We start from the raw sequence: 20,147 nt of genomic DNA, 5'->3' as shown, positions 1-20,147 counted from the left end.
ACTGATGTTGGACCAGCGGCTTGTAGGCTGCAGCTTTCCCCCCACCTAAGACCCCCGCCCCCTCTCAAATCCTAGAATTTAAAAAAGGCCACGCAGAAAGACAAGGGCCAGACCTTGTGTCACAATCAGAAATATTTTTAAAAGAGACCCACATGAAAACTTTATCTCAACCTGGGGAGTGGTCGAAGGTCAAAAAAATAGAATAAAAAATGCTGGCGGGAAGAAAGCATTATGTATTTTCATTAAATTGCCTTGTTATGACTGAGGATTAGAATACTGCCATTACCTCTGAAATATATTCATAGATAATAATGCTATAATTAATGTCAGTGAGAGAAATCCCTGATTAACCTTTGGGGTCCCAAGGGCATCTGAAATACAGATGTGCTCACAAAATTGCTGTAGCATAATATTAACCTTTGTAAGTCTAAAAAAAGGAAGGGGAGTAAAAGACATTTCACAGTTCGGTTCTATTATTTCTTGGCATTTACAGTGTCATTGTGAAGCTGAAATAAATCTGCCATATGCATTGTTTATAGAGAGCCATCTAAGGATATGGCGCTTTTGACAAAAAAAGAGGCATGGCCAATCTCTACTCAAAGGGCTCGCCATCTAAGAAAGACGGGAGGCTGTATCCAATGTAGCACTAAGTTAAAGTTATTTAGTGGAATGCTTGTTCCACTAGAGAAATGTTTTGTGCCAATGGACCGCTGTTGCACAAGAGAATGCATAAGCAGTTCAGCTTTGTTGTGCAACAGGTTGCACAATGCAGAGTTTGTTGGGTGCTGAGTTTCCACCAGTGCAACAGGACCCTCCAATGGATCTCTACCCCGGCACTGACCACAAAGAGCCATTGGATTCACCCATCTCCAACACAGAACCAGGGGAAACAGTGATGCAGGGGAAACAGTGATCCGGGCAGGAATTTCATGCGCTAGCTGCAAATAAGGCTACTCGGGAAGACAGAGAAACATGTGAGAAGCACCTGCCCAGGTCAGGACCTGGCTGAGAGCCAGGAAGGAGAGGAGCCTGCGGTTCCTATAAAAGTAACAGTGCTCCTCTTAAGATTATCTGCCGAGTCTTCCTGGCTTGGGGTAATGCAGAGCAGGACTGAATGCACATATATTTATCATTTTATTTTTGGAGGAACTTGAAGCATGCAGGAGGCTTCGTGAAAAATCAAGATACCTGCGCCCTCTCTGATGCTGCACTGCTTGACATGCTGTTTGCATGAAAACAATCCCCCTGAGCTCCAGGAACTCCAGTATCTCCAGATAATCTTGGACAACCTTCCAGTCAGGTACAACATAGTGGGTCAGATCGTCGGACAATAATTTCTCACCTGAAACAGAATTCAAAGTGTTACTGTTTGCTTATTTATTCATGGCCTCTAAGAATTATGGTGCTGGAGGAGACTCTTGAGTGTCCCATGGACTGCAAGAAGATCAAACCTATCCATTCTTAAGAAAATCATTCCTGAGTGCTCACTGGAAGGACAGATCCTGAAGCTGAGGCCCCAATACTTTGGCCACCTCATGAGAAGAGAAGACTCCCTGGAAAAGACCCTGATGTTGGGAAAGATGGAGGGCACAAGGAATCATAGAATCATAGAATCATAGAGTTGGAAGAGACCACAAGGGCCATCGAGTCCAACCCCCTGCCAAGCAGGAGAAGGGGATGACAGAGGACGAGATGGTTGGACAGTGTTCTCGAAGCTACCAGCATGAGTTTGACCAGACTGTGGGAGGCAGTGGAAGACAGGAGTGCCTGGCGTACTCTGGTCCATGGGGTTACGAAGAGCCGGACACGACTAAACGGCTAAACAACAACAACAAGACTGTGTTGTGCTTTACAGAGCACGTGTCTCCACACTGAGGTGTGTACAGTCTTGTAGACTATAAGGGGAAACCTATAATGGAGAAGGGTAGAGTATGGTAAACAAGGGAACAACATGCAGTCATATTTCAGTTATACCTGCGTACTGTGGGTTACAGCTTTAGTTGCAGTAGGCAAGGTGGAGAGGGGGAAGCTGGTGCCCTTCAGGTGTTGCCCTCCAACTCCCATGAGCCCCAGCCAGGACAGACAAGGGTCACATATTATGGGATTTATAGTTCAAAAGCATCAAGAGGTCGGACAAGGTGGGTTTTCTGAAAGGAGTGGAAAGAAGAGAGGGGAAAATAGTGCTGGCTCACTAATTTTACTCTGTACTACCCTTCGTCCACCTCTTGGCCTCCAGATTTTTGGATTACAATTCCCAGCAGGCTGGTGAGGGTTGTAGTTCAGAACATCTGGACGCCAACAGGTTGGCGAAAGGTGCTCTGTACATACTAAAAATTATACGGTCCCAGAGAGCCTCAAATCCATCCTTCTAATGGACAGATAGTCCTAGATGGCATTAAGTCTTTCTCACTTTATGAATGGTGATTGAGGTCAAAAAGAGGGCACGTTGCAGTAACAACCTGGCAACAAGGACAGAAACCTTATTTGAATAGTAAAGGCATATGCTGCTTCAAAGTAAAGGCTACCAATCAATTTACTTTCAGGGGAAAGGGCAAAAGGGTTTATTCTACTTGGTATAAACCATTTGACCTTAAATTCTGATGGAAAATAATGTAAGAGAGATGTTGGATCTTCTGTGCATTGCTACACAGCATTTCTGATTTTCTAACACCCACTTGCTACAACAAAGTTAGCAACGAGCCTCAAAAAATATACAAGAATCCCTAAATTCGTACTGGAAGAGTTGCAAATTACAAGTTTTATTCTTGGAACATCCAGTGATTCATTCCTATGATAAAAATTACAATGGGCAGATAGGTAGTCTGATTCAATCAATGGATTGTGTTTGTACTGAAACGTAATCAGACAAGATGGAAATACTGTGGGAGAGAAAATCTGTTGATCTGGAGGGAGCTGTGTGCCCAGTACTGGATAGGGATGCATTCCCCAGAAAGACCAAGTCTGAACTTTGGGCTGGGGTGTCCTCCTGGATCTAGTGCTATCACTAGAGACATAGGTGCTATGTGTTACCAGCAGTGCTTTTTATCACCTTTGCCTGATTTGCCAGCTCCAGTCCTATCTCAAGAAAGCAAACCTTGCCTCATTCATGCCCTGGTTATGTCTAGATTAGACTACTATAATGCACTCTACATGGGCCTACATTTGAAGATGGTTCAGAAGCTACAACAGGTGTAAAATTCAGCTGCCCAGGTGTTTTGAGGGCCAAGCAGCTGCAGCGCCTAATAACCCATTCTGTACCAGCTACACTGGGCGCTTATGTATTTCTGGGCCCAATTTAAAGTGCTGGTGGTTACCCTTTAAAGCTCCAGAAGTTTGGAAGCAGTTATTCAAAGGACTGCCTGCAGTTCTGTGAATCTGCCTGGGACCGAAGTTCATCCACAGGGGCCCCATTTGGAAGCCCTGCCATTAAGCTCAAGCAAATTCCCAGGCACAAAAGACAGCCTTTTTTGTGATGCCCCTCTCCCAGTCTTGGTGGTACGTACAACTGGTTTCCTTTTTAGTGGATGCTAACAGATCTTACTGCTGCTTTTAAATGCTGGACCAGGCCTGGAGTTTTAAAACAATCATTGCTTTGGGTTTTCTCTTTAGTGGTCTGGATTGGGATTTTTTATTTTTTGCTTTTTGTTAATTGCTGCCTTGTTTGATGTTTGTTTTTATGAGGATTCTTTATGCTGTTGTTTAGTAAATGTATTGAGTAAATGTAACCACCTTGGTAATATTTGTGAATTACTTTGCATTGCCTGGAGAAGCAGGATATAAATAAATAAACAAATCCTTCCTCCTGCTTGTTTGGGCCCTGCTTCTTTAGCACCAACCTGAAATCCAAAACCAATCCCACTGAAAGGCACAGGAGCTGCTTAAGAGTGCTACTACAGTTGATGTGAGGAGTCACAATGGCTCTATGGAACATCCATGGACAAGGGGTCCAGTTTGTCTGTGGGCTTCCCAAAGGCATTTAACCGGTCACTACAGAAAGCAGGGTGTTGGAGGAGATGGGCCTTTTGACCGAATCCTGCAGGGTGGTTCTTATGTTCTCCTTACTAGGATAGCCAACGTGGTGCCCTCCCGATTCTAGAATCTGCCAACGTAGCAATAGTCAGAGATCCTGGGAGTTGTATTTCAAAACATCCAGAGGCCACCACATCAGCTACTCCTAGTAGTATAATTTTGTGTGTATATGTTGACAATCATGCTCCTCTCCTCCTGTTTTATTCATCCCGGACAACTACCACATCCCCAGTTATGTACTCATGAGTTCTGTTGGAAATGGCACTCTACCGCTTCCTAAAAGAAATGAAATAAAGCACCACAGACGCTTTCCTCCCACCCTAGTAAATGCCCAAAGAGGGATAACTAAGCCACGTGCATGGAGCTGAAATATACGAATTCAGGAAGATTATACCAAGTCAGATATCTGGTCAATGTAGTTCATTATGGCCCACACTGACTCTTTCAAGTTTCAGACAGGAAGCCTTTCCCAAAGCTACTTGAGGATGTCAGGCCCTCAACCAGGGAGCTCTGGCAATTCATGTATGTGCATGTAGAATAAGCAATTGTGTGTGTCTTACACAGAAGCACCCCCCACTCCTTTTCCCATTCACATGTACTAAAGTTGAACCCTTCCTTAATAACAATAACAATAACAATAACAATATTTTTATAAAATACCCTGCCTATCTGGCTGGGTTGCCAGTTGGGCGGCTTCCAACACATATAAAAATGTAATAAACCGCCAAACACTTTCCTGCTCTTCTGAATAGGGAGCAAGGAAAACACTTTGCATATGCCCAGTGACCTCTTTTCCTGCATTAGCCAGTTTGGTGTAGTTTAAGAGGACAGGGTTCAAATTCCTGCTCAGCCATGAAACTCACTGCTTGATCTTGGGTCTCTCAGCAAAAACCTGCCTCACAGGGGTGCTGTTAGGACAAAATGGGGAGGGAGAGACTTATGCACAGCTCCTTGGAGGAAAAGTGAAGTATAAATGTAATAAATAATAATTTAAAAATGCCAAATCAGGCGGGAGCCTTGGATAGACATTTCCCCTCCCTACCCCACCCAAACATGACACCACGCCCCGCCTCAATAGCCAAGCCCCACCTCCTTTCAGCTTACAGACCGGTGCCCCGCCCACCCTCCTTCGCCCCGCCCACCTACCGCGGGGACAGTCCGCCCGGCAGAGGGCGCTGCCGCAAGGCACGTCGGGCCTCAGGTAATGCTCGCGCACCACCCGCACGGAGCGGCCCAGTAGGCCCCGCAGCTGGAGCACCTTCTCCGTCCGCTGCATCTGGAGAGGGAGGGAGGGGCGCGCGGGAGAGAGAGAGAGGGCCTGCGGGAGCGGGCTCGAGCGGGAAAGCCACACCTCCAAACGACCGCGCTGCGCCGTCCCACCGCCCTGATTCGTCGCCGCCGCCGCCCGTCCTGAGAGGAACGTGGAGGCGGGCTAGGGGCAAACGGGGAGGCTGGAAAGAAGAGGCGGGGCCACCTCTGAGAGAAACAGGGAGGCGGGGCCGCGGCGCGAGATCAGAAAGGGGCGGAGCCGCCTTAAAATGGCGGGCGTGTTTTCCTGAGGGGAGAAATTCCCTGAGGGGATGAGGCCGTTTGCGTCCATTCGCTTTTCCACCCTCACGGTTACAGCCTTGGGCAGTTTAGTAAACCCCATCGTCAGAATAGAATAATAATAATAATAATAACAATAATAATATATTTATACCCCAGCCACTCTGGGCTGCTCCCAGTAGAAGAATTAAAAAATGTGATAAAATACCAAACTTTAAAAACTTCCCTAAACAGGGCTGCCTGTTAATGGGCATGGTTAATTTCGCCCCATTCTTCCTCATGGTGAAAATAATTAAGTTACATCACATTACATTTCTACCGAGCCTTTTCTGTAAGGGACTGAAAGGGACCTACTCAGTTCTCCTCCCGGCACTTAAATTTCAACAACAACCCTGTGCGGCGGGTTAGGCTGAGAGACGGTGGCTGGTATTTTGCCAGCATTTCCCTGCAAAAATCAAGGCCTCCGAGGTGGCAGGCAATGATAATAAAGCAAGCTATTGAGAGAAAAAAGAAGAGGCGGTGCGGAAAACGGAACTAAAAATTAACGTATAAATCAATACATTCATTCATAAATTTATAAATCCAAGGCAGTGCACAAAACCAAAGCGACTAAAAGCCAGAGGCAGCAGTTCTGGTCTATTTAAATAAAGAAGAAATCCATTAACAGGCAATCTCTTTATTAGGAGTGTCTGAAAATAAGTTTTCCAAGTTCATTGGATCCTGTTAGGCAAACAGAGTTCAAAAGGGAATGAATTGAAGACTGTGATTTGGTCCCCTGGCAGAGGTGGTTTTAGGAGTGATCTTGTCCCAACCCATCAGGATTAACTTGAGAACTGGATCTGTTGTTGAAAAATGGAAGCAGGAGACTGACATTGCAGCTAGCTGTCCGGCTCAGAGGAGACTGGAATAGACAAAACGCTGTCATTTTTTACTTGATTAGTATCTTGATTTTGGGTGGCATGCCAGAGCCGTTATCAATTATTAAATAAAGAAGAGAAATAAATTGACAGAGATATACACAACACCGCTTTCCCACATAAATACAGCTGTAATGTGTCATCTTTTGACATTTTAATGACAACTCTGTTGCACTTTATGTCATCCACGTATTACAGAAGTTCCCCTCCCAACCTCTCTCCATCAGGCAAGACTAATGCCTTTCATCACATACGGAAAATTAAAATAACCAAATGCAGCTAGTTTCCAGAAACATGTTGCCAACAGCAAAAGGAACTGCTCTGGTTGGTTTCAGGGTTGAAACGAAGATGTTAAGAATTGTGCAATGCAATCCCATGAATGTTCACTCAGGAGTAAGCCCCACTGGGTTTAGTGAGGCTTCCTCCAAGTTAAGTGTTTTAGAATTTCAGCCAAAGATTCACAAAACCCCAATTCTGGAAATCCAAGAACCCTTTGCTCTGAAGATAATTTAGCAGAATGTCCTGGTGCCTGCCTGCAAGTCATTAGGATGCATTTTCCATTTTTGTCACTAGGAGTCACTGTTTCACTAATACAGTAAAGATAAGCTATATGATGGGGAGTTTCCTTTGCCCAGATGCAACAGACACAAATCCACTCAAGTCCGTGATAACAACATAAGCAGATTGTCTTCAAAATAAACAAGAAATTAAGTGTTTCCCTACAAAACAACAACGTAAACAAATCCCTCAATTTATTGGAAGGATTCAAGTAGTGGAACATGAAATTAGAAGACCAGCTTATGAACATTACTGGTTGTATAGAAATATCTTGCTTGCCATAGCTCTTTGTTTTTGCTGCCATGTGTTTAAGAGTTAACTTTACACTTTATCTCTGGATTAAATTGTTTTACTGTCAAACCAAGCTGCATATTACTTTTATTTTAATTGCAGCCTGACCCTGACACATGCTTAAGCCCTTGAAAATCAATGGTCTTGGGCATAGCTAAGTCTGCATAGAATTGCAACCTTAAACTCCAGTTCTATGCACATGTGCTAGAGGATAAACCCCATTGCATTAAATAGGACCTACTTCTGAGTAAACTGTCTGGAACTGACCTGCTGAATTTTTTTAATTTTCGTTTCCCAAACTGCCATTAAGATCAGGAAGTTTGATAGATGGTTTAATATTACTTTCTTCTATTACCAACAGCAAATCAGAATGTTGAAGGCACTGCGTGGATGGAGCTTTTATTTTTATTGGATTAAAAAAAAATCTCTTTCTCCTAAGTAGTCCAGGGTAGTTTACGTGGTTCTAAGTTCCTCATTTATTCCACACAACAACCTTGTTTGGTAGATTTGGCTCAGAGAAGGTGCTTGGTCCAAGATTGCCCTGTGAGCATGAGGCTGAGCAGGAATTGGAACCAGAATCTTTCCCGTTCTAGTCTGGCCTTCAAACTACTATGTCCTACTGGCCCTCACAGCCTTTTTACCTCAGTTGTTCCAAACACAGCAGCCAACAACTCGGGTGGATGGACTGGCTATAATATGGGAAATGAAGCCAGATAGTGTGCCTTAATTCATGTATCTCCCCACAAGGGCCTTTACCTTTTTCCAGGCAGTGTCTGACTATTCATGTAAACCACTTCAGAATCAGGTCCACCTTAGTTAGGAGGAGAAAGTGCTGGTTGATTATCACACCTGCCCCCCCGGCACCTGCCCCCCCTTTCTCTCTTGAATTTTAATGCACATCCTTGAGCCTCTAAGGAAAACTCTTCTTATCTCATTTGTACCGCAAATGACAACTGGAAAGAGTTCAATGGAGGTCGATTGCCTCCTCATTTAATTTCTCATGATCGGTGGCTAAAAAGGAATCCATCAATTTCACCTCAACATCACAGCTCAAGAATGTGAGGGCAAGGGAGCATTCTTCCATTTGTAGGTGGACTTTTATATACACAGCAAAGCAGCCAAACCTATTTGGGAAATAGCCATGGCCCAGCCTGTCAGGAATGGGGGTGCAGACCTTTAAATTTTGGAACTTCTCCGTTGTACTGTTGGTCAAATATGGGCCTATCTGAACTAGACGTGAAACCCAGATTCCCCCTCTTCTGCTGATGTTTTGGTAATGAGCTCAATGAAACACTCCTCAGATTTCAGTACAAGGCTACCCTCTCCTTCCAAGTTACAGCCTTTTTAAAATGCTGTCCTTAATACCTTAGAAGCTATAACTTGCTTTTATGGGAAACCATAGTGAAATGAGCATTATAAACTACAGGAGCAAATAAAATAAAATCTGAATGGCAGGTGATATTCATGCCTCTTTATCTAAGACTATAGAAACAGAAAAAATTATTTCATGGACCCTAGAAAAAAAGAGAGAAAGCAATGAGCAAGCTTTTAAAATAAAATAATTTATAACAGCTATAACACATAAATCACTCTTGGTTGGCATGGAATAGTTGTTAAATGGTGGTGGCTTGATGTAAAATGGAGAGTGAATGGGGAATTGCATTTGTGTGAGTTCTTATTTTTTTAAAATGCAACACCTGAAGGCTCTTGGCTGACAAAACATGTAACTATGGGTAGGGGTGGGGACAACTCCCATGCACTGTTGGTTATGTGTGTGAACTGCTGCTTTTTCCATGGTGTAGTTAATGCACTGTGCTTCAGCACCCTGGATAGTTCATTATCCCTCTGCTAATGCTGGCTGCTGTTTTTCCTTTGCCTCACCTATCTCCAAGTTGTATCTAGTGTTAGTCATACTCAGAGTAGACCCATTGAAATTAAAGACCATTACTTACTTTCGTCCATTATCTTTAATGGGTGTACTTTAAGCAGAGACGGTTTGCTAGAACCTTATATCTATCTCACCTCTTTTCTAAGCCCATTCTAAACCATCTCCCAATTCCTTTCAAAACCCGCTTCTTGGATAAATAGTAAGTTATGCAAAACAAATGCGTGTCAATATGACTAATTCTACATGTGCATCTCATTTGCAGAATTTGGATTTTCGTGGTGAATATTTTTTTATTTTTGCACAGCACATACGGCCTCCATCTGTTCTTTGTGTTTTCTTCCAGAGAGGCATAAAAACATAGTTTATGCTGACAAACCTCTAAGTATGCCGGTGAAAACTATGATGCAGTCACCCATCACGAGGATGAAGCTTACAGAAGCAAGTTGATAGATTTATTTGCTGATCACTCAAGAAAAGGAAGGAATGAACTGTGTCATCCTGCTTGCATTTTTACAGAAGGCGTTTGCTCATGCAGAAAGACGATCGGCATTACACCAAGGTGCTCTGAGTTGTTGTTGTTTTTGTTTTTTTGCAGACTCCTGGTTGAACTGGCAAAGGCACATGAAGGTCAAATGACTTGCCAGAGGTTATCCATTGATCTGAGTGTTTTTGGCAGGATGGCAGCCAAATCTTCATGCTCATCCTGGTGCATTGCCCATCAGCTGTCAGTGCAGGATTCTGTTGTCTTCAGTCTGTATTTCATTTGTAAAACAAAATGGGCTTCACACCATTTGGTAATAATTTAATAGACTGCACATTAAAAATCCAGAGGACATGTGTATGATTGCTTTACAGCACATCAGCAAAATGCCACTATCATGCACAGGAAATGCAGTGTTTGGAGTAAAGCTGAGATTCAACACATTCATTCAAGCATCAATCTCAAGCAGAGGCAAGGCAGAACAAGCAGAGGCAAGGCAGTACCCTGGACAGCTCCACGCAGGGCTCAAGCACTGCTCAGATGTTGCTTCAGCACCAGTTATTTAGATTGCAGCTCCCTCTCAGTAGCTAGCTCTGCCTTTACTTCAAGGGGCCTAGATTTCTCTGGCAACCTTTGAATCTGACAAGGTGAGTGAGACTCTGGGACTCATGTGATGGAGCCCTTTGAGTCAGATGTGGGTCAGAGGGGAACTGGGTCCACAGATTCTACTTGCAGAAGTGCTTTCAGTAGGTTAGGGGCTTCTAGTACTGATCCAGAGGGCAATTCCCTCTCTCACTCTGAATCCCAAGCTCATTTCCCAAAGAAGGTAAATCTGACCCCGAGGTCATGACATTTCATCCTCTTGAAAAGCTGTTTCTTCTTTCACTTTCATCTTCTTCTTTGGTGATCACTCACAGCCAAGTAAGATTCCATAAACTTCTATAAACATGGTTTTAACAGTGGGTTCGTAAGTGACTGTGGAGGCCAATTCTGGATCCACGTGTCCTTCCACAGTGGGGACATAGGTTTCTGGATGGCAGTTGATCATGGTGAAGGTTTGCCAAGCGTGCCTTCCTCTTATTGCATTTCTCCCTTTCATCCTGAGTTTGAGCATCTTCAAAGCCCATGACACCTTCCATAAACATGTTGAAACAGAGGTAAGAGCATCCTTCCTTTTATTACAGTTTAATTATGCTGAGTAAAAACATTGTGATCATACCCTGTCAGTGGCCAACAACTAACTGAAAGGGTGGTATTTATACTGGAGTAATGATATCAAGATGAAACAATTAAATCAACTAAGGAGTGATTTAATTCTGAACAGAACATAAATTATTTTAAACAAAGAAACAGAAGTGTGAAATCCTCAGCTCTCCGTACATCCTGCTGTACAAGTCCTGTTGAAATAAATGGGAGCTGTGCAAGAGTCCTGCTTCCCAAATATATTTTGCTTGCCCTTTTCACTCTGTGGCTTATCTTCCAAGGATTTTAAGAACATTCCTCCATCTTTGGTTTCCCTTCATCCTATTGAGTTGTCTTTTTCTCCTCCCCACTCACCCTGTTCTCCACTGCGTGGCTCCCCATGTGTCAGATAATTAAAAAAATGGAAATTGCAAAACACAAGGCTGGAGAAGGTAGCAGAAATCCATACTGGTTGAGGCCCTCTTGAATATTAAAATGACTTTACTTTTGAGAGCATAGCAAATTCCAGCCTTGACAATTTCATTTTGAAAACTGTTTATGCTCACAAAAGTCCATAACAACAACATTTCCATTATGTTCTTGCAGGATTTTCTTGTGGTCTTTACTTTTGTGAGTCAGCTTTTATTATTGTTCAGCACTGATGTCGAGCAATGCAAATGCAAAACAGGAAAAGCTTTGCGGTAAAGATATTGCTGTTTTCTCAAAGTACAAAGGTGTCTGTCGGCCTGTAGCCCTGATGTTTTCTCCTCCCGACCTGCCTCAATAATGCAAACTAGCAGCAGTGGAATTTATTCTCCTGAGACCGTAATCTTCATTTACCTGCTACCAAGGTACTCTACCTGACTATATTTAGATTTCTTTTGAATGTTATCTCAAGAGTCTAGAGCAGATTATAGTATATCATCATCTCTTTTTATCTTCACAAAGGCTGTGGGAGGGAGAGGTAGTGGTTTGCCAAAATCCATGCAAATCAGCTGCATCTCCCATGTCCAGACTAGCCAGGGCACCACAATGTCTCTGCAGGGCAATTAGTGAATTCCCATCTCTGGTTTCTGTCCCTCTCTTTGGAGTTTCTCTGTAGAAGCTGGGTGCATTCAAACAATCTCCCCCTCCATTGATCTTGCATTAGGAACAGCTATTTTCATTTAAACAGCTGCGGGGAGTCTGGAACACTGACCTAAAAGGAAGTCAAATTTATTTGAGGCTGATTTTATTCTCATGCTTTATTGTCCCATTGAACATTAAGTGGAAGGGATACATGCAGGCATGCATGCACGCACACACACACACATTCTGCCATTGGGATACGTAATGCAAATGAATCATATAAACAATTTTTCATACATAGAATAATTTATCATTTCCCCAAGATCTAGGTTTTCAAATAATTTAGGCTGGTTGGAAGGAAATAAGGTAGGCAAAATTATACCACAGGGTCTGAAAACAAGGAGAATGCAGAAAAGGAGAGGGCTTTTTCTGTGGCAGCTCCTAAACTGCTGAACCTCCACTCCACAAAGATGCATCTAGCACTTCTGTTACCCACTTTCCACTGTGTGCTTTCTAATCTGACCTTTGACAGTCAAGGTATTATTGGGCGACCCACCTCTTCTGTTTTGCTTAGCTTATAAAGGTAAAGGGACCCCTGACCATTAGGTCCAGGCGTGACCGACTCTGGGGTTGCGGCGCTCATCTCACTTTATTGGCCGAGGGAGCCAGCGTACAGCTTCCGGGTCATGGGGCCAGCATGACTAAGCCGCTTCTGGCGAACTGTGCTGCATTTGTTTTGAATTGCTTTACTTGTTCTTAATTTTACGATTATGAAACCCATCTTATGGTGAAATAAGAAATCTAATAAATAAATATGAGACCACCAACAGGAAGGTGTTTTACACTGAAACAGTCAGTGTATTGTCTACACTGGCAGGAGCTGTCTAGGGTTTTAGGCAGGGTACTTTCCTTCCTGGAGATGCCTGGGATTGTACCTGGAACCCCCTGCATGCACAGTGAATACTCTGTTACCACTGAGCCACAGCATTTCCCCTTAAGCTGCAGCCCTTCCACCAAGCCTCTAGGGCAGGCATGGTGAAACTTGGCCCTCCAGCTGTTTTGGGACTACAACTCCCATCATCCCTAGCTAACAGGACCAGTGATCAGGGATGATGGGAATTGTACTCCAAAACAGCTGGAGGGCCAAGTTTCGCCATGCCTGCTCTAGGGCTTACTGATCGGAAGGTTGGCGGTTCGAAACCCTGTGAGGAGATGAGCTCCCATTGCTTTGTCCCAGCTCCTGCCAACGTAGCAGTTCGAAAGCATGCCAGTGCAAGTAGATAAATAGGTATCACTGTGGAGGGAAGGTAAACGGCATTTCCATGTGCTCTGGCTTCCATCACGACGTTCCGTTGTGCCAGAAGTGGTTTAGTTATGCTGGCCACATGATGCAGAAGGCTGTCTGCAGACAAACGCCGGCTGAAAGCAAGATGAGCCCCGCAACCCCATAGTTGCCTTTGGCTGGACTTAACCGTCCAGGGGTCCTTTACCTTTACACTTCCAGATCACCTGAAATCCCCTTCACCTCCCTTGTTGTAAACTCTGTGATAATTTTGCATACAGTTAGAACAATCTCCCCACCCCCACCCCCCATGTAGATCTTTTTTCCCAGTGGCATATTCTTTTACAGAGGAAAAGCACCACACTGGAATCCATTGCACTTCATAATGAAGACAGATGGTTTACCTGGCAGCTCCCCTTCATGCCTTCTGTCTCAGGGCAAGCAGATTGAAAGGGAGGAGGGGCAGAACCAGGGGGTCACATGGAACCCACAGTCGGACCGAAGATCCACAGAGGATGGCGCCCTGGAGGAGCAAAAAGAAAATAAAGAGAAGAAAAAAGAACTTACCAAAAATAAAGGTAACCATGAACCATTGTTCTGACACAGGCAGCCTCAGACTATTCTCACATGCTTCTTCTTTTCAAGCAACCTGTCTGCTTTCAAGAGCAGGCAATCTGCTCTTCTCTCTGTGTGTAGGAGGAGGAAGCATGCTTCGAAACCGTCTAAATGCAGCTGCTTCTTATATAAAACTCAAAACATGCAGTTTAAAGACTTTGACAAAAGTGACAACGTAAGTGGAACAGCAGCTGTTCCCGAGAGAGGGGGAAGTGAACCCCAAAATGTCCCAGTTGACCAACTGCCAGGGGACCCTTGTTCCTTTAGCTGCCACAAAAAAATGTGAAATTCTCCTGCCTTTTCCGCCATTTCCCACTTAGTTTGCATTTGCTGGGCCCTGGGGTCATATGGAAACCTACGCCTGGAAAGTGGAGCTGGAGACAGATGCAGAGCAAAGTTTCAAGAAGGTGGAGACCCTCTGAAGCAGAATCAGTTCTGCTCAGTTGATTAGGCATTAGCATCAGGCCTGGCCCATCCTCCAGTTGCACCCCACTGAATTTCCCTCTGTGCCTGAAGAGGACCCTGAAGCCTGACCAGTTCTGCAATTTTCCAAGCTCCAGGAATGAATCTTCATGCTAGACAGTGAGTAAAACGACTGTTATTTTCAGGGCATGACTTGAACATCTTCAACTGTCATGGCTTTGCTCAGGGAGTCTGTCAGAGTCTTAATCTGAGACAGGCTGGGTTTTTTTTTGGGGGGGGGCGGTGTTGGCTGAAACACCGAGGTCAGACTCAAAAGGCTAAAAGGTTTCTCAAGAAGTCAAAGTGGAAACACACAGATATCCCTCCTCACAAAAAGCATAAAGTGCACCTCCAGAAAGAAAGAGTCACACCTCTGTCCTGCACATGGGCCTCCACCATAGGCATCAAGTTGGTCACTGTGCGAAGAGGGTGCTGGACTAGATAGGTATTTAGCAGAACTCTTCTTAGAACACCTTTGCATAAGATTTGCTTACAGTATGCTGATTTATAAGAGTAGATAGGGAACAAGACTGTGACCATGTCTCAGCTAGATTGGTAAAGAAAAAGGGTTTTATATGTGTTGTATGTGCGATATAACACTTGACACCAGATGGCGCTGTGGAGCCCCATCTTTCCCTACTGGATTTCCCTATATGAGTTCGCAACGTGTAACTGAATCACTCCTTTGACGTGTCTAGATCCAGCCCTGGTGGTCTGTGTGCCTGCTTAGTCTGCTGTCAGGTGCTAATTAAATGGGAAACTCCTGCTCTCCCTTCTTAGGGCTTTTTAAATCTTTAAACTGGGCAGCCTTCAAATTTCTTTTTCTTCAAAATAGTATTACGTAGTAGGACCAGGAGGCGGGGGGCAGCTGCTACCTTTCTGCATATCACTGAATCTGTTATTCAGGTTGAGAACTTCCAAGATGCTGAAGCAGGTGTATTCCTAATCCTTTGCTCTGGATAACAACCTTCCCATGGGGACTTTCTTCAAGGGCACCTTTCTCTTAGACCTCAGCAGCTGGCCTGCTTTGATTCTCCTCTATACTTTCAACAATCACTCTTCACAGCCACCGTTCTCTGTTACCTGTTCGGAGTGCTTCAGAGGGAAGAAAGTCTCACTTGTGCTCACACTCAACAAGAGAGCATGAACAGGTAGGTAGCATGAGAACATAAGATGAGCCTGCTGAATCAGGCCAATGACCCATCTAGTCCAGCATCCTGTTTTCACAGTGGCCAACCAGATGCCTGTGGGAATTACTAATAGCTTCCTCTTACATTTCCCCCGTGGTGGCTTGTACCTGCGCAACTGGCAGAGTGGAAAGCGGAGACGGGTGGGTAGTCAAAGCCAGAGCCAGTAATGGGCGGAGCCACCGCCTGGCTGCTTGTAAGAAGGCAGGCAGGTGGGGACTAACTGGGAGCTTTTTGAGATGGGTGGGGCAATGCCCAGTTCACCCTAATGAACAAGTCTCCACTGCCGTTTCCTATGCTCATTCATGTGCTTAATCTCCACCACACATGGTCCTGACTCTGCACCTTTGGTCTGAAATGTACAGATGAAGACCTTGTTTTTTTGCTTGAGCAAAAACTCTGCGTAAAATCAGCCACAGTGTGTTTGAAAGGGGGACTGCATTTTATTTTGTTTCCTTTGGTCTCAGCGCCTAAATCTAATATATGTTATTTGATTTGGATCCTTTGGATTAGTAAAAGGGGATTGGCTATAAAGGGGGCCAGCATCATTATTCAGTGTTATTAATGATGTTGTCAACCCTTAGATTTCCCCAAACTAGAAAACTCATAAATTTTACTTATGGGGGGAGTGGGTGGAATCTCAGAATGATCTAACAAATATATAAATTCTTTAAAGTATTTAATATGTGTTAAGAGGACAGCATGATAAATTCAATATTGAAAACCAATATCAGGTTTACAATTATTTGCCATTTATCATCCCTGATTGCACAGACAGTATCTTATTGAAAAGAATAAAGTGATTCATAAAGAGAGTTCTATTACAGAAGAAAGGAACCAAAAAGAGAGAGGGGAGGAACAGTCAAAAATATCTTGTTTTCCTCTCCTACCATTATTGTCAGCTGCTATTTGCTCTTTTGAGAAAGGAACCGTGTGAGCTTAATCGCCTGCACTTTGATATTAGAGATACGATAAATTTATAAAGGGAGGAACCATCTCATTTTCTGAACAGCATTGTGACAGCACATTTTTCTTTAAATATCTGATTTTCTACTTACGGAGGAAAACAGACAGCTCTGTTCCATCTTTGTATGTACAAGCTTGAGTTCTTTGAAGTTTAGTACATTGTGGGGGGCCTTGTTTCCCTTCCCTGCCTGCCCCATGAGTTTGTCATTCTGTTACTGGTGGAATATGTGGAAGAAACCAAACTCCAGCAGTTAAATTGCACATGATAAGACAGGAGAGGGTACCATTGGGGGAGGGCAGGGCACCCCATCCTTGTGTTTCAGAGACCACATCTGGTAATTTCTGGAGTACAGCTATTGCCTACTGTCTCACTGGTCTACACTTTGGATGAATGCCAACAATGGCATTGGCCTATGCACCAGGCATGTATGCCAAAGGTGTAAACCCCTTCCCTTCATATATTAAGATTTGCAGAGGGAGCTTTGTGTATGTAATAGTGCCCAGGAGAGGACTTTCTCTGTGGCACCCCTTAAATTGTCAAACTTCCTCCCCACAGTGCTGTGTCTAGCAGCTTTCAACACATTGTTTGTTATGTGTTGGGGTGCCAGAGTTTTGTGGGTGCAAGGCACCAATAATCCGTAGAATTCATAAAAGTCAGAATTAATCAAAGTTTGATTAAACGGTGCCAAGCACAGAAATTCCTGGGTTTAGCTTCTGCTAACGAGCCAGACTAGCCTGGCAGGAATAGCTGAGTGCAAGCCATTCAGAGACAAAGACCAGTGATGCCCATCAAGGAAACCCCCAAGAGTGAGTGAAGACTGCCAGACCAGGAGGGGAGGGGCCCCTCCTCCAGCTGTGTGTTGCTTGGTATTTAAGACAAACAGGGAAAAGTGTCAGTTTTGCAAGTAGTTTGGGAATCAGAGAAGTGGAGGGCAGAACATGATGTAGGCTGGTTGTGACTGGCTAGAACAAAAGAGCCACAGAGCATGGCTTTTTGCTGTTCTTTGAATCCAGTGCTATGCTTACAGAGGAGGGCAAACCCCCTTGAAATGTGTATGTTCTGTACTCTCCCCATCTAGGTTCAGGTTATCTATCTGTGTAAATAAACCATGTATCCTAAAGATACCAGTGTTTTTGCTGTGCCTTATTCCCAAAAGGGAACACAGGCCCTGGGTAAGCACCCTGAACCCCTGAAGTCTCTTGCACCACCCTTTGGAGATTGGGGTGGCATATAACAATATGCTGAATAGTGAAAGGGGCACAACATGGCTCCTTCTATTGGCCAGAGAAGGAGCAGCTGCAAAGAGCTTAATTCTTCCTATCCCACCTGCCTGAATGACCACTCAATTACCTCTGGCTGTTGCCCTGGGACTGCAGAAACAATACACAAATAAATAATGCACCCTGCCATAGTCCCTATTCAAAGGTAGTGGGCTGTTAGGAAGGTCCCCCTGTGAGAGCAGGACTCAATTTTGTATTCCAGGTGAGAGCAGGCTACAATTTGGGGCATGATTTATTGGTCCTTAAAGGAGTGATTCTGCGCAGGTGAGATCTGGGCTCACAAGCAGGATGTGTTTGGAGACAGTGAATAATTGCGTGTAATTTTTTTTGCTGCAGTTAATATGTTTTGCTCTTTGGCAGCTTAAATTAGGGTTATCAGCTCTAACACTCCTGGTACTGCAGGCCTTTAAATAGGAAATTGATTTGAAACCTTTTGAAACCTTTTCTGTCTTAATTCTGCTATTAGCAAGCGTTCTATCATTTGTTGGTTAGTGCATGTCTCTATGGCAGTGTGGATGGAGGTGTCCCAGTTGTCAGCGTAAGTGGTAGGGTATGTTACAGTGATGGGAGGATGATGTTCTGAATAGATACTTAAGAACTGTCCCTCCTCTCATCTAAGGGAACCTCAGTTGCCCTGTCAATGGACCGCTGAAATTGCTGGTGCTAAATGACAGGTCAGTGAAAGGGAAATGTAGCTTCCAGGACTTGTTCCTGAATCGGGACCAACCTGGTCTACATAATTAAGATATGGCACAGTGAGACTGGCAGGTAGGCTCGTCCCTAGACATTTTGCTGACTGAGGTGAACAACAGGATGGCATCCACTTCCACATTCCACTTAAAGACGTAGACTGGATTGGGAACTGAAGATTGCTTCAATGTGTGCCTCTAGCACACCTGAGAACAGCAAACTCTTTTAGGAGATGCAAGGCAAGTTGTGTGGCACATGCAGTTCAGTCCCCCAATAGTTGGGAACACCTAGAGTCTCAGGAGGAACAACCAGAAGACTGCCACCGTCTTCAGCATCTGCCACCTGAGGCAGTCGCTTCACTCTGTCTAATGGTAGGGCCAGGCCTGCAAGAAGGGTTGGCCTGTCTCAATCATAGTTTTTCAGTGTCCTGTCAGCACAGCATCAGCATAGGTAGGGAGTCAAGGAAGCAGAGTTTCTGTCTTTTATCTGAGCTTCATCTTCTACAGGTTCAGCATGGATTCAATTTTAAGAGACCGTGTTGTACCTCCTACCCTGCTTCCTAACAGACTTCCCTGCCTAAGCAGGTGGAGGAGGTCTTGAAGATCTTCAAGCCTTCAGTGTTAGGCAATTAAAACATCAGTGGTAGAGCATTTCAAGCTACCTGTATGGTGGACCACGTGCTTGACATGCTGGCACATGTGTGGGTGAAAATTCCCTTACCAGGAAGAGCTAGACTTAAGCTTATACAGGCTTCTCTGCAGCCATAGGGGATCAATTAACCACTAGAGGGTGGAAGTGTCATCAATATATTGATAACACCCATCTCTATTTCTCTTTTCTAACTTAACCAGGTAAGGAAGCTGACACTCTGAACAGGTGTTTGTGATCAGTAGTGGACTGGGTGAGGAGGCTAGCAAACCAAAGCGAATTCCGGACAATATGGTGCTCTCGCTGGTTGGCAGCTCAGTTGATCCTGGAGTTAATGTCTGGCAGCATTTGAAATTGAGTTTGTATTAATTGGTGTACTTTGGTAGTATGATATGTATACTGATACGTTGCAACCTGTCCTGTGACCATGTGGTGAAGGGTGGGAAACAAATAAATAAATAAATGAAATTACCACTGCAATCAAATTCCCTCCCTCCACAAGCTAGGACTTCCCTCTGACGGTCCCAAAGTAGTAAAATAAGAAGCTGCATTTTACTAAGCCAAACAGTGGTCCATGTAGCTCAGTGTTGTTGAAGCCCAGGATGTTTTGAACTCCTATCAGCCCCAGCCAGAATTTTGAAGGGTCAGGGATGACCTGAGTTGCAGTTCAACACATCTGAAGGGCAACAGGTGGGCGAAGGCTGCTGTGCATTGACTGGCAGCACCTCTCCAGAGTCTTTCTCTGTCCTACTTGGAGATGCTGAGGATTGAACCTGGGACCTGCTGCATGAATAAGCTGATGTCCCGATCATGGAGCTGGATGAATCATGGCTCTCCTAAGATGTGTAGCTAAGATGTGTAGTCAGTGTGTAGCTGACTCTTTGATATGCCTTTTAATGAGTGCCATTGTGTGTTTGTTTGATCCCCTGCTTCTTTATTTTTAATGGGTCTTTTATGGTTTGGTGGGGTTTTAAAAAATGATTTCAAGAGTTTTTATTATTTGGAACTGATTTTGTTTGCCAAAATCATTGGATCTCTTTCTTAGTGGAAAGGC

General features: G+C 44.2%; 1 protein-coding gene and 1 long non-coding RNA gene across 15 annotated transcripts in view; one reads left to right on the top strand and one right to left on the bottom strand.

Annotated features, from left to right (window-relative positions):
• DIS3L (DIS3 like exosome 3'-5' exoribonuclease) overlaps positions 1-5,467 on the bottom strand; it is a 31,575-nt gene extending 26,108 nt beyond the window's left edge. For 2 of the 6 annotated variants that reach the window (XM_082198374.1, XM_082198376.1), the window contains exons 1-2: positions 1,975-2,119; positions 1,189-1,342 (exon numbers count right to left, since the gene is read on the bottom strand). In XM_082198374.1, coding sequence (XP_082054500.1) covers positions 1,189-1,232 — 44 coding nt within the window. In that variant the 5' untranslated portion in view covers positions 1,233-1,342; positions 1,975-2,119. Of the gene's footprint in view, positions 1-1,188; positions 1,343-1,974; positions 2,120-5,175; positions 5,315-5,380 lie in introns of those variants that run through there. The other 4 variants (XM_082198377.1, XM_082198378.1, XM_082198375.1 and 1 more) reach the window with 4 other exon arrangements.
• LOC309518534 lies at positions 5,165-19,561 on the top strand. Of its 9 annotated transcripts, none has more exons than XR_014213443.1 (3): positions 5,165-5,230; positions 9,575-11,745; positions 13,593-19,288. It is a non-coding gene; the product is annotated as an uncharacterized lncRNA (long non-coding RNA). The 9 variants fall into 9 exon arrangements; XR_014213444.1 differs by lacking the exon at positions 5,165-5,230 and adding an exon at positions 5,360-5,467; XR_014213445.1 differs by lacking the exon at positions 5,165-5,230 and adding an exon at positions 5,513-5,859.
• The last annotated feature ends 586 nt before the right edge of the window (positions 19,562-20,147 follow it).

The sequence above is a fragment of the Podarcis vaucheri genome, assembly GCF_965113315.1.
Source record: "Podarcis vaucheri genome assembly, chromosome: 14".
NCBI lineage: Eukaryota > Metazoa > Chordata > Lepidosauria > Squamata > Lacertidae > Podarcis > Podarcis vaucheri.
This window is presented reverse-complemented; position numbering and strand designations above follow the sequence as displayed.